General features: G+C 38.6%; 1 protein-coding gene across 4 annotated transcripts in view; it reads right to left on the reverse strand.

The window, feature by feature from the left end:
• Positions 1 to 16,589, reverse strand: part of VPS8 (VPS8 subunit of CORVET complex) — a 270,200-nt gene that overhangs the window by 238,035 nt on the left and 15,576 nt on the right. For all 4 annotated transcript variants that reach the window (XM_046002698.1, XM_046002699.1, XM_046002696.1 and 1 more), the window contains exons 4-7: positions 10,249 to 10,379; positions 4,668 to 4,761; positions 1,023 to 1,055; positions 11 to 65 (exon numbers count right to left, since the gene is read on the reverse strand). In XM_046002698.1, coding sequence (XP_045858654.1) covers positions 11 to 65; positions 1,023 to 1,055; positions 4,668 to 4,761; positions 10,249 to 10,379 — 313 coding nt within the window. The remainder of the gene's footprint in view (positions 1 to 10; positions 66 to 1,022; positions 1,056 to 4,667; positions 4,762 to 10,248; positions 10,380 to 16,589) is intronic.

Here is a 16,589-nt window from a genome sequence, read left to right on the forward strand (position 1 = left end):
GAAAATTTACCAAATATTAAAGCCAATCCATGAGATGTACCCACAGCTATCAGACTGGATACTGCCTGAGAACAAAAGGGAAGATTACATTTTGAAATATCACATCAAGGATCTTGAAACAATCCAAGTTGAATTTGTTGGTCTTCTTTCCTTTAGGCACCAGATGACATACCAACTATTATAAATAAGGAGAATTTCATCTAGGAGGCAAAACGGAAATGAAACTCAGGACGTTTTATTTCTGGGAATCCCTCTAAATTTACTCCAAGGGTAACAATATCAAAATATCATATGTTCAACATTATAGGCAAAAACACACCACTTAGCTTCCTCTAAAGCAATTTAAAAAAGAAAAAAAATTTCAGGGGTCCAGACAAAGAAAGAGGCACTTTGCTACCCAACCAAGAGCTAGCTATGAGGTGTGGGAAAGGGGTGAGAAAGCCCTTCAGTTTATTCATAGGAGCCAAAAGGCACCAGAAATATTCAAAATTCAGCCCACTTCCTCACCAATTGACTAATAAGAAAGCTACAGGACGCAGCTGGAAGTATTCAAGAAAAGAAGGCACTAGTGTGCTTTCAATATCCCCCAGTTCTCTATAATCGTGCCACAGATTTACTATTTGGCAGGCTTGGGAAGGGAGTTCAGAACTATTAAATGTACTATTTACCACAAAGTGATTTCACCAAATGCTGTTTTCCACTCCCTTATAACCAAAGGGAGGCCAAATCACAGAAGGAGCAAATTTACTTGGGCATGGGAGGACCACATATAAATAATCCTGGAAAAGGCTAATCATTATTCCATTATATGCTTCTCAAACAAAAGCCTAAAGAATAATAATACACTAGAAAGGAAGAGAACATTCAATATAGAAAAATTTTAAACTTGACTACTGGCAGTAAATGACCTATGAATTTATTATCATAATAATTTATGCAATAACTTTGAACATTAGAAGAATAAATCTAAGAAAATCTAATCAAATTGAAAGCTTACCTTTAAAGGATTAAAGTGTACTTACAATTGCTGTAGGCAAGCCAGCATCCACTTTGTCCTAAGCAAAATTAAAAGAGTATTTGAAAAGATATTCTCATTTTTAAACAAAATGATGTAAGTCCCTCTTTTTACATATACTTTAATCCAAATCAATCCAGACAAGAGATGGAACCTTCATTTTTGCCCCCAACTAAGAGAAACCACAAAAGTTGCACATAACAACAAAATACAAAGAGCATGAGAGTGGATTGTTTTATTTTACTAACTGTAACAAATGCTTTAGGAAAGATACTGATTATAAATGAAAACAAAGAAAAAGAGAGGAAAGAAGTTCCATTTTCAATAATGTGAATAAACCCTAAGCACTACAGGTTAAAATGATAAAGTACATGAAGATTTTAGAAAAGGGAAACACGCTACAATATTCTTCCTCTAAGCTTCCTACGCAGATTATCCAATAACCCCTCAATTAAACTCAAGTAGGGTGTATTCAGTCAGTTTTTAAGCATAAGAAAATAAAAAAATTAACTCTATACAGTAACATATGACCTTGGAAAAGTCACCTAACTCCCTGGTTATTAGTTTCCTCCTCTGTTAAAGGAAATAGCAAATACTGCCCTACATACCTCAATGAGTTGTCCTGAGGATCACATTAAATGTAAAGTATCATACAAACGTAAAGGTATCTATGTGATACTTTTATAGCTTTAAATAATAAGAGCTCACAATGATCAGCACTGTAGTAGCAAAGAGCTTTCACATACATATATTAAACTATTTGCTTCTCAAACTGCAAGGGACAGATAAGACATGTATTATTCTGACTTTCCAGATTAAGAGAACACAAGTTTTAAAGGGCATAACTGACTTGCCCAAGGTTATTCAAGAAGTGGCAGAACTACGTCTCAAACCCAGCTTCAGTTCCCAAGCCAGGCCCTTTAATTAATATCACTCCTACATTTCCTGTCTGTCCTTGCCAATGTGGTCAATTAGTCATCAGAATCTCTCAGAAGGTAGAATCGATTTTATACAACTTTATGGAGCTTCCTGGGAGCTAACTCAAGAAAATTACTCCAGAGCACAGGAATATAAGGAAGAACAATGACAAAGCTGCTACGTTCAATGTTCTGGAGAGCAGGATATACCCAACCTTGTATGGACATGTGTGTGTCAAGAATACCCAACATGCCTGACAATTAAGATGCATGCAATAAAATAAATGATTGATCTGTGTCCTGGATAGGGAAAAAGAATGAGAGAGCAGATGAAGAACATAAAGTAAATTCGAAATGGAACCTGAATAATGAAATCAGAAAGTCAGCTTGCTTTAAAGTTAAAAACAGAATTCATCGTTTATACACCACTGAAAAGAAATAAAAAGATTAAAAAAAAAGTTAAAAACAAACAAAACCCCCAAAAATTAAATTAAAAATATAAAAAATAAAAACAACAACAACAAAAAACCCCAGAGATGTGGAAAGCATTTTAGAGATCACAGAATTTTAGTACTGGTGTTGCAACATCTTCGAGTCTTTCGATTCTCGAAAGCCAGGCTACATTAAAATCATTGAGGATACCTGTTAAAATGCAGATCCCTATGCTATACTAGGAAAGATGCCAATTCAGTAGGTCTGGGTGGTGCCCAGCAATCTGCATTTTAATCGGCATGCCGGGAGCTTCTTATATGTTGGACACATTCTGGAACACTGTGCTAAGGTATCTCTATTATCTTGGGTGATCATCAAAGTAATAGATACCCTTTAAAATGATTTTGCATTAATTTAAAATACAGTCATCTGTCATAGTACTTTCATCTGTGAATGAGCTGTGAACTTCATTCACAACTCCAAAAGTTTCATCTCTCCTACGGGTTCTTCATGCATGGGCTGCAAAGCCGTGATGAGCGAGGCCCCAGGCAACCCTAATAACATAACCATCATTATCCAGATGGCTGAAGGTATTATTGAACAACTATTTAGGAGAGATACCACAAAATATAACTAGCTTTACATGTTAATAAACCAACCATCACAGAAGTGCATACAATTTAAATTGAGCTGGTAATCTAAAAGTAGGAAGGCAGTGTATGAGCACTGTCACAGGAAAAGCAGGTTTCATTTTAACAGACCAAAGGAGCTCAGCCATAGCAATGAAATAAGAACAGAATGCAAACACTCTGGGATTTATTAGAATTTTTCCCTCCTCTTCAAGAGGGAGAAGAAACCCTTTTAAATAACAGATTTATCTGATCAATGTTCAGTGTCTGAGTTTTAGTTCAGTCTCCATTATTCAAAATATTTTTAAAACTGCACAGGTGGGTCAAATGACTGTTCTGGTTCATCTTGATCTTGAAAGGAATGAATTTCATCACCTACATAAGGATTAAATTCAGAAAACGTCATGGAAATGTAATCCTCAACAGGTGGTTCCCATTCTAGCAAATCTGAGTTACTCTCCACCTAAAAGAGGAAGGACAATTGCCCAGGTTCCCTCCATGGCTTGACTATCTCTCTATTTAAATTGACTTCATGATATATGAGCTGGGTCAGGGTATACCAATTGCCCACAGAGAACACTTTCTTCCTTTTTCCACTTTGGTTGGTTTGGTTTCTACAACAAAAGCTTTCTCAGATAAACGTGACAATTGCAATGTGATTATGATGTTGTGATGCCACTCATTTATCAAGCTCTTACCCTTCTGGAAAATTAAAGCTGTCCAAACGGAATATGCAAAATACCAATTAAACTCTATGAAAACATTAAAAAAGTAAAAGTTCCTGGGATATGAATATGTCATCATTGTCATCATCATTATTACAACATAGGACCTACACAATCAATTCAGAAAACTAAAACTGAAAGACCACATAGAATTAATAGGCTTTGAGGTCAAAGGAAAATTTGATAAAACATATCATAATCAGCATCTATTGTCTTAATGATCTATTAAACATTTTTGCATCAACTCAGTACTCTAAAAAAATTTTCAAAGAAGACCAGAGACATTCTGTTGCACCCATTACACACTGGCCACATTCACCAATACCACCTCCAGTTCACAACAAAGCAGCAGCTGGAGCCAGAAACCCCAATTCTGAGTAATTGTTCTGCTATCTCCTAACCCAGTGACGTAAGACAAGTTAATATATCACCTCTCTGAGCCTTTCTTCTCATTTGTAAAACAGGATATGGCTTTCCTTACTTTCAAAGTTGTAAGAGTAAATAAAATAAGGTACATGAAAAGGATTTTGTGAATTACAAGAAAATCACTCAGTTGTAAAAGATTCTGATCAATCATTTCTCCATATGAAAAGACTAAAAAAAAAAACAAGCACTCTAACTCAACCAAATACACAAGATGGAAACTAAACTGAAAAGGAATTTAAAGAAAAGGCAGATAGTGTTCCTTTTAGGCTTGCTGCCATATTTCATTTAGGCACACCAGAGACTCTGAGCAGACCTTTATTTCATGGCCGCACTAATTTCTACGTCAAGATGTGTAGCCATGTCTCATGAGTCAAAAACAATCACACAAAACCCATGAAAGCCAGATTCTATTTCTTTTTTTAAGCCTCGGGCCAAGAGAAGTGCTATGCTTTGTTTTATGCTCATTCCTACTTCATTATGCCATTGCAGGTTACAAAGCTGGGGAAGAGAACAAAATACTTACAGCTGCAGACACTATCTGGGCAGAAATTCCCTTCAAAAGTGAATGTCGCATAACTGACCCATGGAGTGAAAAAGAATCAGGTAATTTCTTCTTCCTAAAAAAAAAAAGAAGAAAGAAAGAAAGGAAGAAAGAAAAAAAAAAAAGAAAATGTTTAAAAACATAAAAAAGTTTTTGAAAAACCAGTGTCTCAAAGCTTTGAAAGTCCAAAACACACATAAAAATAAGAAAAATAAGTAGAAAACAACACTGACTGTAATTTGTTAGCTCTGTTTGCAAAAGGGTATAAAGATTCCAACGGTTCTACATTAAGATCTTGTACTAAACCCACCCTGAACCTCAGAGAAGCACAAGCAGGAAAATGAATAAAGCCACCATTCCTTTTTCACTGATTCAAACTGCTCCTCACCCACCTTCAACTATAGCAAGACATTGAACTATTCACCAGAAGACTGCCTATCGTGCCCTGCACGTCTACCTTAACTCTACCTACCTTCTACTCTTGCCCACCTTTCTTGCCCTCCCGTCTTTAACTGCCTTCTCTCATTCTTCCACCAAGCACCTCAAAATCCCCACTCATTATTCTTTCTCTGCTGCTCCTACTAAAAGCTCCTTTCACTTACCCAACTCATCATCATACAAAAAATAATTTTTAATTTTCTCCCAAACACTGAGCACCTTCTGTGACTGAAAGTATGCTCTGGGGAGACAAAAATAAGGGAAGTTAAGATTCCTGGTATCAAGGACCTCGCAGCCTAAATAGAGGGATTCATAAGTAACTTAATCTTTTTTTTTTTAAAGATTTTATTTATTTGAGAGAGAGAATTAGCAAGAGAGGGAGAGAGAATGCAGAAGAGCAGGGGGAATGGCAGAGGCAGAGGGTAAAGCAGACTCTCCACTGAGCAGGGAGCCCGATGCCACTCGAGGCTTGATTCTAGGACTCCAGGATCATGACCTGAGCTGAATGTAGATGCTTAACTGCCTGAACCACCCAGCAGCCCCGTAAGTAACTTAATCTTAAAAGATAAATGTTAGAAAAGAACAACGGATAAAGCACTACAGAGATGAAATAAAGAGTTTAATCCTATCTATTAGGAGGCTATCAGAAACAGCTATAGAAAAGAGATGTCTGACCTGGCCTGGATGGATAATGAGGAGGGTGGCAGGCAACAAAAAGGCACAAATAGAAACATGAAGATGTCTATGTGACATCCTTGACCACAAGGATGGGTGTGGGGGTGTTAAGAGATTAAGTCAAAATGGTAAGCGGGGTCCAGACTGATGCTATGCAAGAGTTCTGACATTAAAGAAGGCAAAAACAAGCAAACAAAAAAAACCAAAGACACCATATATATTTTCTTAATTTGAGTACAACTGACACATGTTAGTTTCAGGTGTACAACTTAGTGATTTGACAAGCAGCTACCAGCCTTTCCGTTCCATCACCATTAACAATATCATTAACAATATCCTTGCGCTGGGACTTGTATTCCTGCGACTTACTCATTAAAAGACATTGTATCTTTGAAGCAGGTAGAGACCAGATAGTCAAAATCACTTATCATGGTTCCACACAAATTTTAGATTTTCTACTTTTGCGAAAAATCTCAATTAAAAAAAATTTTTTTATTAACATATAATGTATTATTTGCCCCAGGGGTACAGGTCTGTGAATCGTCAGGCTTACACATTTCACAGCACTCACCATAGCACAGACCCTCCCCAGTGTCCATAACCCAACCACCCTCTCCCTACCCCCCCAGTATGTTTTTGATAAAAGACTGTGTTGCATCTACAGATGGGTTGGAGAGAGGGTATAGCTCAGTGGTAGAGCATTTGACTGCAGATGGCTTGGAGCAGTATGGACATTTTAATAATATTAATCCATGAACATGGGATATTTTTCCATTTATTTGTGTCCTCAATTTCTTTCAGCAATATCTTATAATTCCCAGTGTATAGCTCTTTCACTTCTTGGGTTAAATTTATTCATAAGTATTTTACTGTTTTTGATGCTACTATAAATTGAATTATTTTACTCTTTTTTCAGATATTTCACTGTTGTGTTTAGAAACAAAACTGACCCCAATTAGCCTAAGCAATCTTGAAAAAGAACAAAGCTGGAGGCATCACACTTTCTGATTTCAAACTCTCTTACAAAGCTATACTCAACAGTATGAAACAAAAACAAAACAAAAATCAGTATGGTACTGGCATAAAATTGACAGAGACACCAATGGAACAAAATTGAGAGTTCAGGGGCACCTGGGTGGCTCAGTGGATTACACCTCTGCCTTCAGCTCAGGTCATGATCTCAGGGTCCTGGGATCGAGCCCCACATCGGGCTCTCTGCTCAGCTGGGGGCCTGCTTCCTCCTCTCTCTCTGCCTGCCTCTCTGCTTACTCATGATCTCTCTCTGTCAAATAAATAAATAAATCTTTAAAAAAAAAAAAAATTGAGAGTTCAGAAAAAAACAGCTATATATACATTCAACTACTATTTGACAATGAAATCAAAAACACTCAATGGGGAGAGAATATAGTCTCTAATAAATGGTGTTGGGAAAACTAGATAATCACATGCAGATGAAATTGTACCTTTATCTTATACCACTCACAAAAATTATAGGAATTAAATGGATTAAAGACTTAACTATAAAACCCAAGCCATAAATCTCTTAGAAGAAAACACGGGGGGGCACCTGGGTGGCTCAGTGGGTTAAAGCCTCTGCCTTTGGCTCAGGTCATGATCCCAGCGTCCTGGGATCGAGCCCCGCATCGCATCGGGTTCCCTGCTCAGCGGGGAGCCTGCTTCTCCCCGCCCCCGCCACTCTGCCTGCCTCCCTGCCTACTTTTGATCTCTGTCTGTCAAATAAATAAATAAAATCTTTGAAAAAAAAAAAAAAGAAGAAGAAAACATAGGGGAAAAAGCTCCTTAATGTTGGTCATGGCAATGGATTTTTTGTACAAGTCACCAAAAGCACAATCAACAAAAGCAACTGTAAATAAATGAGACTATATCAAACTAAAAAACTTTTGCACAGCAAAAGAAAATCAACAAAATGAAAAGACAACCTACAGGGTAGTAGAAAATAGTTGTAAATGGTTTACCTGCTAAGGGGTTAATATCGAAAAAATACAGCAATCCTCCCTTATCTGCATGGTTTCAGTTACTTGTTGTCAACCACAATCCAGAAGCAGATGATCCTCCTTCTGAGGTGTTGTCAGAAGGTTAATAGTGTAGCCTAACCCAGTGTCATGCCTATGTCACTCACCTCACTTCATCTCATCACATAGGCATTTCATCATCTCAAGACATTATAAGAAGGGTAGGTATAGTATGATAAAATATTTGAGAGAGACCATGTTCATATAACTTTTATTAGAGTACATTCTTATAATTGTTCATTTTATTACGGTTGTTGTTAATCTCTGTGTATAATTTACAAACCATACTTTATTATAGGTATATACAGGAAGAAATGTAGTTTATATAGGATTCAGTACTATCTGCAAGTTTTAGGCATGCGCTGGAGGTCTTGCAATGTATCCCCTGGGGAAAAGGGAGATGACTGTCCAAATAACAAAAAAAAACCAAAAAAACAAAAAAACGAACAATTTGAGTAAAAAATAGGCAGAGGATCTGAACAGACATTTTTCCAAAGAAGACATACACATGGCCAACAAGTACATGCAAACTGTTTAGCATCACTAATCATCAGGGAAAGGCAAATCAAAATTGCAATAAGATACTGCCTATTGCTATGGCTATTATCAAAAACACAAGGTGACTCGGTCAGCTGGGCATCTGTTTTCGGCTCAGGTCATGGTCCCAGGGTCCTGGGTTCGAACCCTGCACTGGACTCCCTGCTCAGCAGGGAGTCTGCTTCTCCCTCTCCCTGCCCACCCTGGTCTATGCTCACTCACTCTCTCTCTTTCTCACACTCTCAAATGAATAGGTAAAATCTTTAAAAAATTTTAAAAAGGCAATAGATCACAAGTGTTGGTGAGGATGTGGAGAAAAGGGAATCCTTGCACACTGGTGGGTGGGAATGTAAACTGGTGCAGCCACTGTGGCAAACTGTATGGAAGTTCCCCCCAAAATTAAAAACTGAACTACCATATAATCCAACAATCCCACTTCTGGGTAGATAGCCAAAGAAAACAAAATCACGATCTCAAAGAAGTATCAGTGCTGCCATGTTCATTACAGCATTATTCATAATAGCCAAGATATGGAAATAATCTAAGTGTCCACCGTCAGACAAATGGGTAAAAATAAGAGGATGGACACACACACACACACACACACACACACACACACACACACACACACACACACAGGAGTATTATTCAGTCATGATAAAGAAGGAAATCTTGCCATGTGTAACAACATGAATGGACCTTGAGGGCATTATGCTACATGGAGTAAGTCACACAGAAAAAAGACAAATACTATACGATCTCACTTACATGTGGAATTTAAAAAAAGACTAACTCATAGAGGCAGAGTAGAACTGTAATTACTAGAGTCTGAGAAGTGAAGGAAATGTGGAGATGTTGGTCAAAGATACAAATTTCAAGTTGTAAGATGAGTCAGTTCTAGGGATCTAACGTACAGCACGAGGACTATAGCTGACAATAATGTGTTATATACTTGAAAGTTACTAAAAGAGTAGATCTTAAATGTTCTTACCAAAACAGAAAGGGTAATTATGTGAGGTGGTGAAGGTGCTAACTAACCCTACTGGGTAATGATTTCACAAATAGTGTATCAAAGAATCACACTTACATCTTATATTTGCCTAATGTTATATATCAGTCATATCTCAATAAAGCTGGGGGAAAAACACATTTATCTATTTGTAGGAGATAGTGATGAACAGGTTAATATATCCAACAATGGTCCCTACCCCACAAGAGGTGACAAGCTAAGAAGACAGCACTAATACAGGCAAAATTTAGGAAAGGAAAAATACACATGACTTTATCAACATTAAACTAACACATGAATTCAATAAAGTATTTACATTATCCTTCCTCCACTTCGCTTTCCTTTTCATGTGCTCTCCAAGAATTTGGGAGGTGAAAAGCAGCCAAAATGAAGTTACTTAGGGTTAGAAGTCCTTTTCCCAAATCTTTAATCATTTTGTGATTCTCCTCTGAACCCATTCCAAGGCAATGAAGGAATGCCGCAGCTGACCCGAGTGGGAGGAAGGGGATGGCGAGTGCAGAGACCATAATGGTGGTGAGGTGAACCAAACTCTGTGTTTCTACCACAGACACTGTGCCAAATTTGACTCATGCTCCTTCCTCGGGCTCTATTGCTTCTGGGGCGGGGGCCCTGGCTGTTATTATGGCTTCCTACTGGAGGTGCAGAGGACAGTGGTCATGGCATCCACCTGTTTAGCCTCTCCCTTCAACAGTGGAAGATCTTTAGGGTCTAACAAGCAAATTATTTCCACCCAAGTGGACCTTCTATTCCCTATGCAGGGCTTCAGCAGACCATACTGTAGCACAGATATTTATATTTTAAATGATCAATACTGCAAGCACATGCAAGTGTGATTTAAGGGAATACTTACCTTTTTAAGTTGGTCCTGTCACCACTATCTGAACTTGCCACAGACGAAGTATCATAGGAGTGAGAATCAATAGTATCAATGTTTAACAATGTAGGATCCTCAAGAACAAAAGACTCCTCTTCATCATCAGTCTAAATTGGAAGAAAATGGATCAATAAATTCAGAATTCCAAATCCCCTGTAAGTCAGACAGGCATTACAGGTTTCTCGAAAACACTCTTGTGCTCATTTCTGTTTTTTTTTTTTTTTTAATTTTTCTATGCATTGTTATTGAATGAATAACATTCAATAATGAATCTAGATAGATCTGTCTCTACAAAGAGTTCATTCCAAAAATTTCTCCCTTGTACCAGGAAGAAGCAGGAGCAGTTATGCAAATTATTGTTAGCAGGAGAATATTTCTTAAAATTCGAACCTCTACAGATGATTGACTAGTTAACTAACAGCCAGTGGCTAATTAGAAGAAAACAAATACCACCTTACTACAAACAGTACGCCGTGAGAAATATGACAAACAGAAGAAAGAGCATCTGCAAACACAGTGATTTCATAAAACGGATTTTGCTCCTGGAAAAGGTAGTCCTGAGCAGGAGTCATAGGTGATCCTACAAAGATCAGCTGGGACCCAAACTGTAAAAAGCCTTATATTCCACCATGCCAGGTGACAGCAGGGCCCATGTCCTCCTTGTCTACCACAGTATTCCCTAGTGCCCAGTACTACACCAGACATACAATCAGTATTACTCACTGAATGAAATAGGGTATTATACAGAGTAGACAGTAGGCAGGCAACAAAGATGTTTAAAGAAGTAGGCGCACATGACAGGACCCATCTTTTACAAGGATAAGCGAGGCAGCAGGAAGACGGATGAAGAGTAAGAAGGTATGGCAATGTCAAGGAAAAAGAGAATAGAGCCTAAGAATTCAGCAGAAGATGGGGCGCCTGGGTGGCTCAGTGGGTTAAAGCCTCTGCCTTTGGCTCAGGTCATGATCCCAGGGTCCTGGGATAAGCCCTGCATCAGGCTCTCTGCTCAGTGGGGAGTCTGCCTCCCCCTCTTTCTCTGCCTGCCTCTCTGCCTACTTGTGATCTCTGTCAAATAAATAAATAAAATCTTAAAAAAAAAAAAGAATTCAGCAGGAGAGATCAAGAGAAGGAAAAATTAAAGAAACATTATGGAAAACACAAGGTCCCTGTTTACAATTTAAACAGAGGGGGGTGGGAGGTGGGGTGGTAAAGGAGAAATCGAAGAGGACTCCAAGGTTTCTAGCTTGAACAACTAGGCAAACGGTGATACTTGTTTCACTAAGAAAGCAGAAGAATGGCAGATAAGGCAGAAGGAGGAATTTAGCTTTGAACAGGTTGATTCTGAGCAACAGACATTAAAGAAAAATGCTCTGACCATACTCCTCTTTTGGCTGGACTGCATTCTACCTTACCATTTCCATCAACACCCATAATGAGAGCAATCTCAACTCATTATCTCCACACTCTCCACCGTTGCTAGCTACTGACTACTGCCTCTGCTGAAGGTACTAGCCAAATCCATGGCTTACCTTCAGTTAGCATGCCCTTGCCCTGACATCATTTAACACTACTGACCATTCCCTACTTCTTGAAACTTTCTCTTCCCTTGGTTTCCAGTACATCTGTGCCCTGCTACACCTCCCAACTTACGAGACCTCTTCTAGCAGTCGTGTTCTCTATTTTCTCCTCAGCCCAACCTCTAACTGATGCTATTCTCTGGGATTATATTCTTAGCTCTCTTCACTTCCAATTTCACACACTTCCTATACGAAGAAGCTAATCCATACCTATAGTTTCAAGTCCAATGTCATGCTAATGATTCCAAAAGCTGTATCTTCAGTATCAACATTTCTCTTGAGGTTTAGGCCCATTTCCAACTGCTTTTCAGATATCTACACACACACACACACACACACGTCTGCTAAGAATAAGATTAGAATTAGCAAGGACAGATTGTCTCTTGACAGCTGTAGAGTAGAAAAAAGCCATAGGGAAAAGGGAAAGGAAATAATTCAGAAATTAGAATTGCAGCACCAAGGGCTTAAGCAAGAAGGTCAATCAGAATCTTAACTGATTTTCTTAAGCAGCCTGGGGATGTAATTAAAGAAAACAGATCAGTTAAATTAAGCCAGGGTAAAGGGCTTACAGAATACATCAAAGGAAAAAATGAAGAAGAGAATTAAAGCTTATCAATATGGCTAAATTCAAAATTACTATCTACACAGCAGAGATACCAATTTTCCTGCACTGATATGTAAAATCTATGCAATCCTATCAAATTTCAGTGTGTGTCTTTGTGTATAAACTAAAAAGTGATTCTAAAACTTACATGGAAATGCAAAAGACCAAGAATAAGCAAGGCAATCTTGAAGAGCAACAACAAGGATCTGAGACTATTAGATACCAAACACTGGAATGTGATATTGGGGCAAGTGTAGAAAGACCAATGGAATTAGACCCATACAGACATTATCACCTAATTTAAAACAAAAGTGACACCACAGAAAAGAATATTTTTTCAGTAAATGGTGCTGGCTTATACCTCACACCATCACATACAAAAAATTCCAGATGAATTGCAGATCTAAGTTTGAAAGACAGAAAAATAAAAATTTCAAAACAAAATAAGATAGCATCATCATGACCTTGGAATTTTCAAAATATTCTTAAAACAAGACACACACAAAAAACTAACCATAATGGAAAAACAAAATAAGCTGAACTACATTAAGAACTTCTGCTCATCAAAAGAAACCAATAATAGAGTGAAAAAGTGACCCACAGAATGGAAGATATTTGCAATACATATATCTAATAAAGTGCCTATATACATCGCATATAAAGACTTCTGACAAATAAGTTCAAAAAAAAAAAAAAAAAGTGAGCAAGAGACATGAAAAGGCAATTCACAAAAGAGACATCCAAATGGCCCAACCTTATGTGAAGGCACCCAATTTCATCAGTTTTCACGGAAATTCAGATTAAAACTATTATGTGATATCATACCTACACACCTATAAGAACTGAATGGATAAAGTGAAAAGGAGAAAATTCAAAAGTTGATGAGGTTATAGTTATGACAACTCCCATATATGGTTGTTGGAAGTCTGTATTATTCTGCACAGTCAAAAAACCTGTGGCAGTATCTACTAAGGCTGAACATACCCATATCTGATGAGCTAGCAATTCTCCTATTCCTAAAAACAAAACTAACAGCTATGGACATTGGGGAGGGGAGGCGAACCATAAGAGACTATGGACTCTGAAAAACAACCTGAGGGTTTTGAAGGGTCAGGGGTGGGAGGTTGGGGCAACCTGAGGGTTTTGAAGGGTCAGGGGTGGGAGGTTGGGGGAACAGGTGGTGGGTAATGGGGAGGGCACATTTTGCATGGAGCACTGGGTGTTGTGCAAAAAGAATGAATACTGTTACACTGAAAAAATAAATAAAATGAAAAAAAAAAAACAAAACTAACAGAAATGCATGTGTGTGTGTGTGTGTGTGTGTGCGTGCATACACACACGCGCGCACGTACCTAAAGACCAGAGTATCCACAGTAACTTTTCATAGTAGCCAGAAAATGGAAATTATGCAAATGCCCATCAAAAGTAGAATGAATAAATAATGTTATAAAGAATTTTATGTATGGCAATGAACTACATACAAAAATATGAATGAATCTAAAAACAATACTGAGGTAAACAAGTCAGACACACAAAAGCCCATACTCCTTTACGTGTCTCATAATTTCATTTATATGAAGTTCAAAGCAAGAAAGCTAATCAGCGCTAGTAGAAGCTAGGATTGTGATTATCCTGGGCTTAGGTACTAAAGGGGCACACAAGGAGGTTCTGGGGTGTTAGTAATGTTTTATTTCTTCATCTGGATTCTGGTTGCACAGGGTGTTCAGTCTGTGAAAATTCACCAAGCTACGCACTTACAATTTGTGTACTTTTTCTCTACGTACACTACACTTGAATAAGAAGTTCAAAATAAATTTCTGGCTGCAGAGAAGAAATGAAGTGAAGCAGGAACTACCCAGACTGGGAGACAGGAAAGGAACAAGAGACTCAGTCTTGATTAGGTCAAAGAACAGGTTTAAGGAAGTAAGCAAATGGGAGGTAAGGGGGTGGCTATGGTTAGAGAATGGAATTCCACAATTAAAAACCTCAGAGGTAGCACAGTTCCAGACAATGACAAGGCCTAGTACCATTATTTAATGCCCTAAATTCTGTGATTCAGGATGTCTCTGTGATCTCTAACTTTCCAGTCTATAAAACATCTGGGCTGTCCGTTTCTTCCCAATCTCTCGGCAGGTCGGTATTAACGAACATTATAGAATATATGCACGCACATATCCTGGAGAGAATACCTATTCACACCTTGCACTTCTGCCCTTTCCATCATTTTTTTCTTTTTTAAAATCATTTTAATACTTTTTCCCCCAATAATCTTCATAATGTTCTACAACTTAAATTTCATTTTTGCTTTCACTTATCCATCTGCCTAGCTCCTTGGAAATGTGAAGGCTGGCCAATGTCCAGTCCCATCTCTCTCTCAAAGTCAGAGACAGTCCTACAGCATTTTATAATGCTAGCATCTAACATTATGAGCCAAACACACGCGGCACCTGAATCACTACTGAGGATGATATCTGCTTAGAAGTATTTTCTTCTCGGGGCGCCTGGGTGGCTCAGTGGGTTAAAGCCTCTGCCTTCAGCTCAGGTCATGATCTCAGGGTGCTGGGATCAAGCCCTGCATGGGGCTCTCTGCTCAGCAGGGAGCCTGCTTCCCCCCACCACACCCACCCCCTGCCTGCCTCTCTGCCTACTTGTGATCTCTGTCTGTCAAATAAAGAAGTAAAATCCTAAAAAAAAAAAGGGGGGGGGGCGTGCCTGGGTGGCTCAGTGGGTTAAAGCCTCTGCCTTCGGCTCAGGTCATGATCCCAGGGTCCTGGGATAGAGCCCCACATCAGGCTCTCTGCTCAGCAGGGAGCCTGCTTCCCTGCCCCCCTCTGCCTGCCTCTCTGCCTACTTGTGATCTCTGTCTGTCAAATAAATAAATAAAATCTTTAAAAAAAAAAAAAAGAAGTATTTTCTTCTCAGTAAACCACTAGTGACCATACTTACTATTAGTCATAGAGAAGTAAATTGTGCAAAGATGGTTTTTCTAAATATACAGTGGAAAAAAAAACAGTCTCTTCAATAAATGGTGCTGGGGAAACTGGAGAGCTATACGTAGAAGAATGAAACTCAACCATTCTCTTACACCGTACACAAAGATAAACTCAAAATGGATAAAAGACCTCAATGTGAGACAGGAATCCATCAGAATCCTAGAGGAGAACACAGGCAGTAACCTCCTTGATATCAGCCACAGCAACTTCTTTCAAGATATGTCTCCAAAGGCAAAGGAAACAAAAGCGAAAATGAACTTTTGGGACTTCATCAAGATCAAAAGCTTTTGCACAGCCAAGGAAACAGTCAACAAAACAAAGAGGCAACCCACGGAATGGGAGAAGATATTTGCAAATGACAGTACAGACAAAAGGTTGATATCCAGGATCTATAAAGAACTCCTCAAACTCAACATACACAATACAGATAATCATATCAAAAAATGGGCAGAAGATATGAACAGACAGTTCTCCAATGAAGACATACAAATGGCTATCAGACACATGAAAAAATGTTCATCATCACTAGCCATCAGGGAGATTCAAATTAAAACCACATTGAGATACCACCCTACACCAGTTAGAATGGCCAAAATGAGCAAGACAGGAAACAGCGTGTGTTGGAGAGGATGTGGAGAAAGGGGAACCCTCTTACACTATTGGTGGGAATGCAAGTTGGTGCATCCACTTTGGAGAACAGTGTAGAGATTCCTCAAGAAATTAAAAATAGAGCTTCCCTATGACCCTGCAATTGCACTACTGGGTATTTACCCCAAAGATGCAGATGTAGTGAAAAGAAGGGCTATCTGTACCCCAATGTTTATAGCAGCAATGGCCACAGTCGCCAAACTGTGGAAAGAACCAAGATGCCCTTCAACGGACGAATGGATAAGGAAGATGTGGTCCATATACACGATGGAGTATTATGCCTTCATCAGAAAGGATGAACATGGACAGGACTGGAAGAGATTATGCTGAGCGAAATAAGTCAAGCAGAGAGAGTCAATTATCATATGGTTTCACTTATTTGTGGAGCATAACAAATAACATGGAGGACATGGGGAGATGGAGAGGAGAAGGGAGTTGAAGGAAATTGGAAGGGGAGATGAACCATAAGAGACTATGGACTCTGAAAAACAACCT

The sequence above is a fragment of the Meles meles genome, chromosome 4 (genome assembly GCF_922984935.1).
Source record: "Meles meles chromosome 4, mMelMel3.1 paternal haplotype, whole genome shotgun sequence".
In the NCBI taxonomy this organism is placed as follows: domain Eukaryota; kingdom Metazoa; phylum Chordata; class Mammalia; order Carnivora; family Mustelidae; genus Meles; species Meles meles.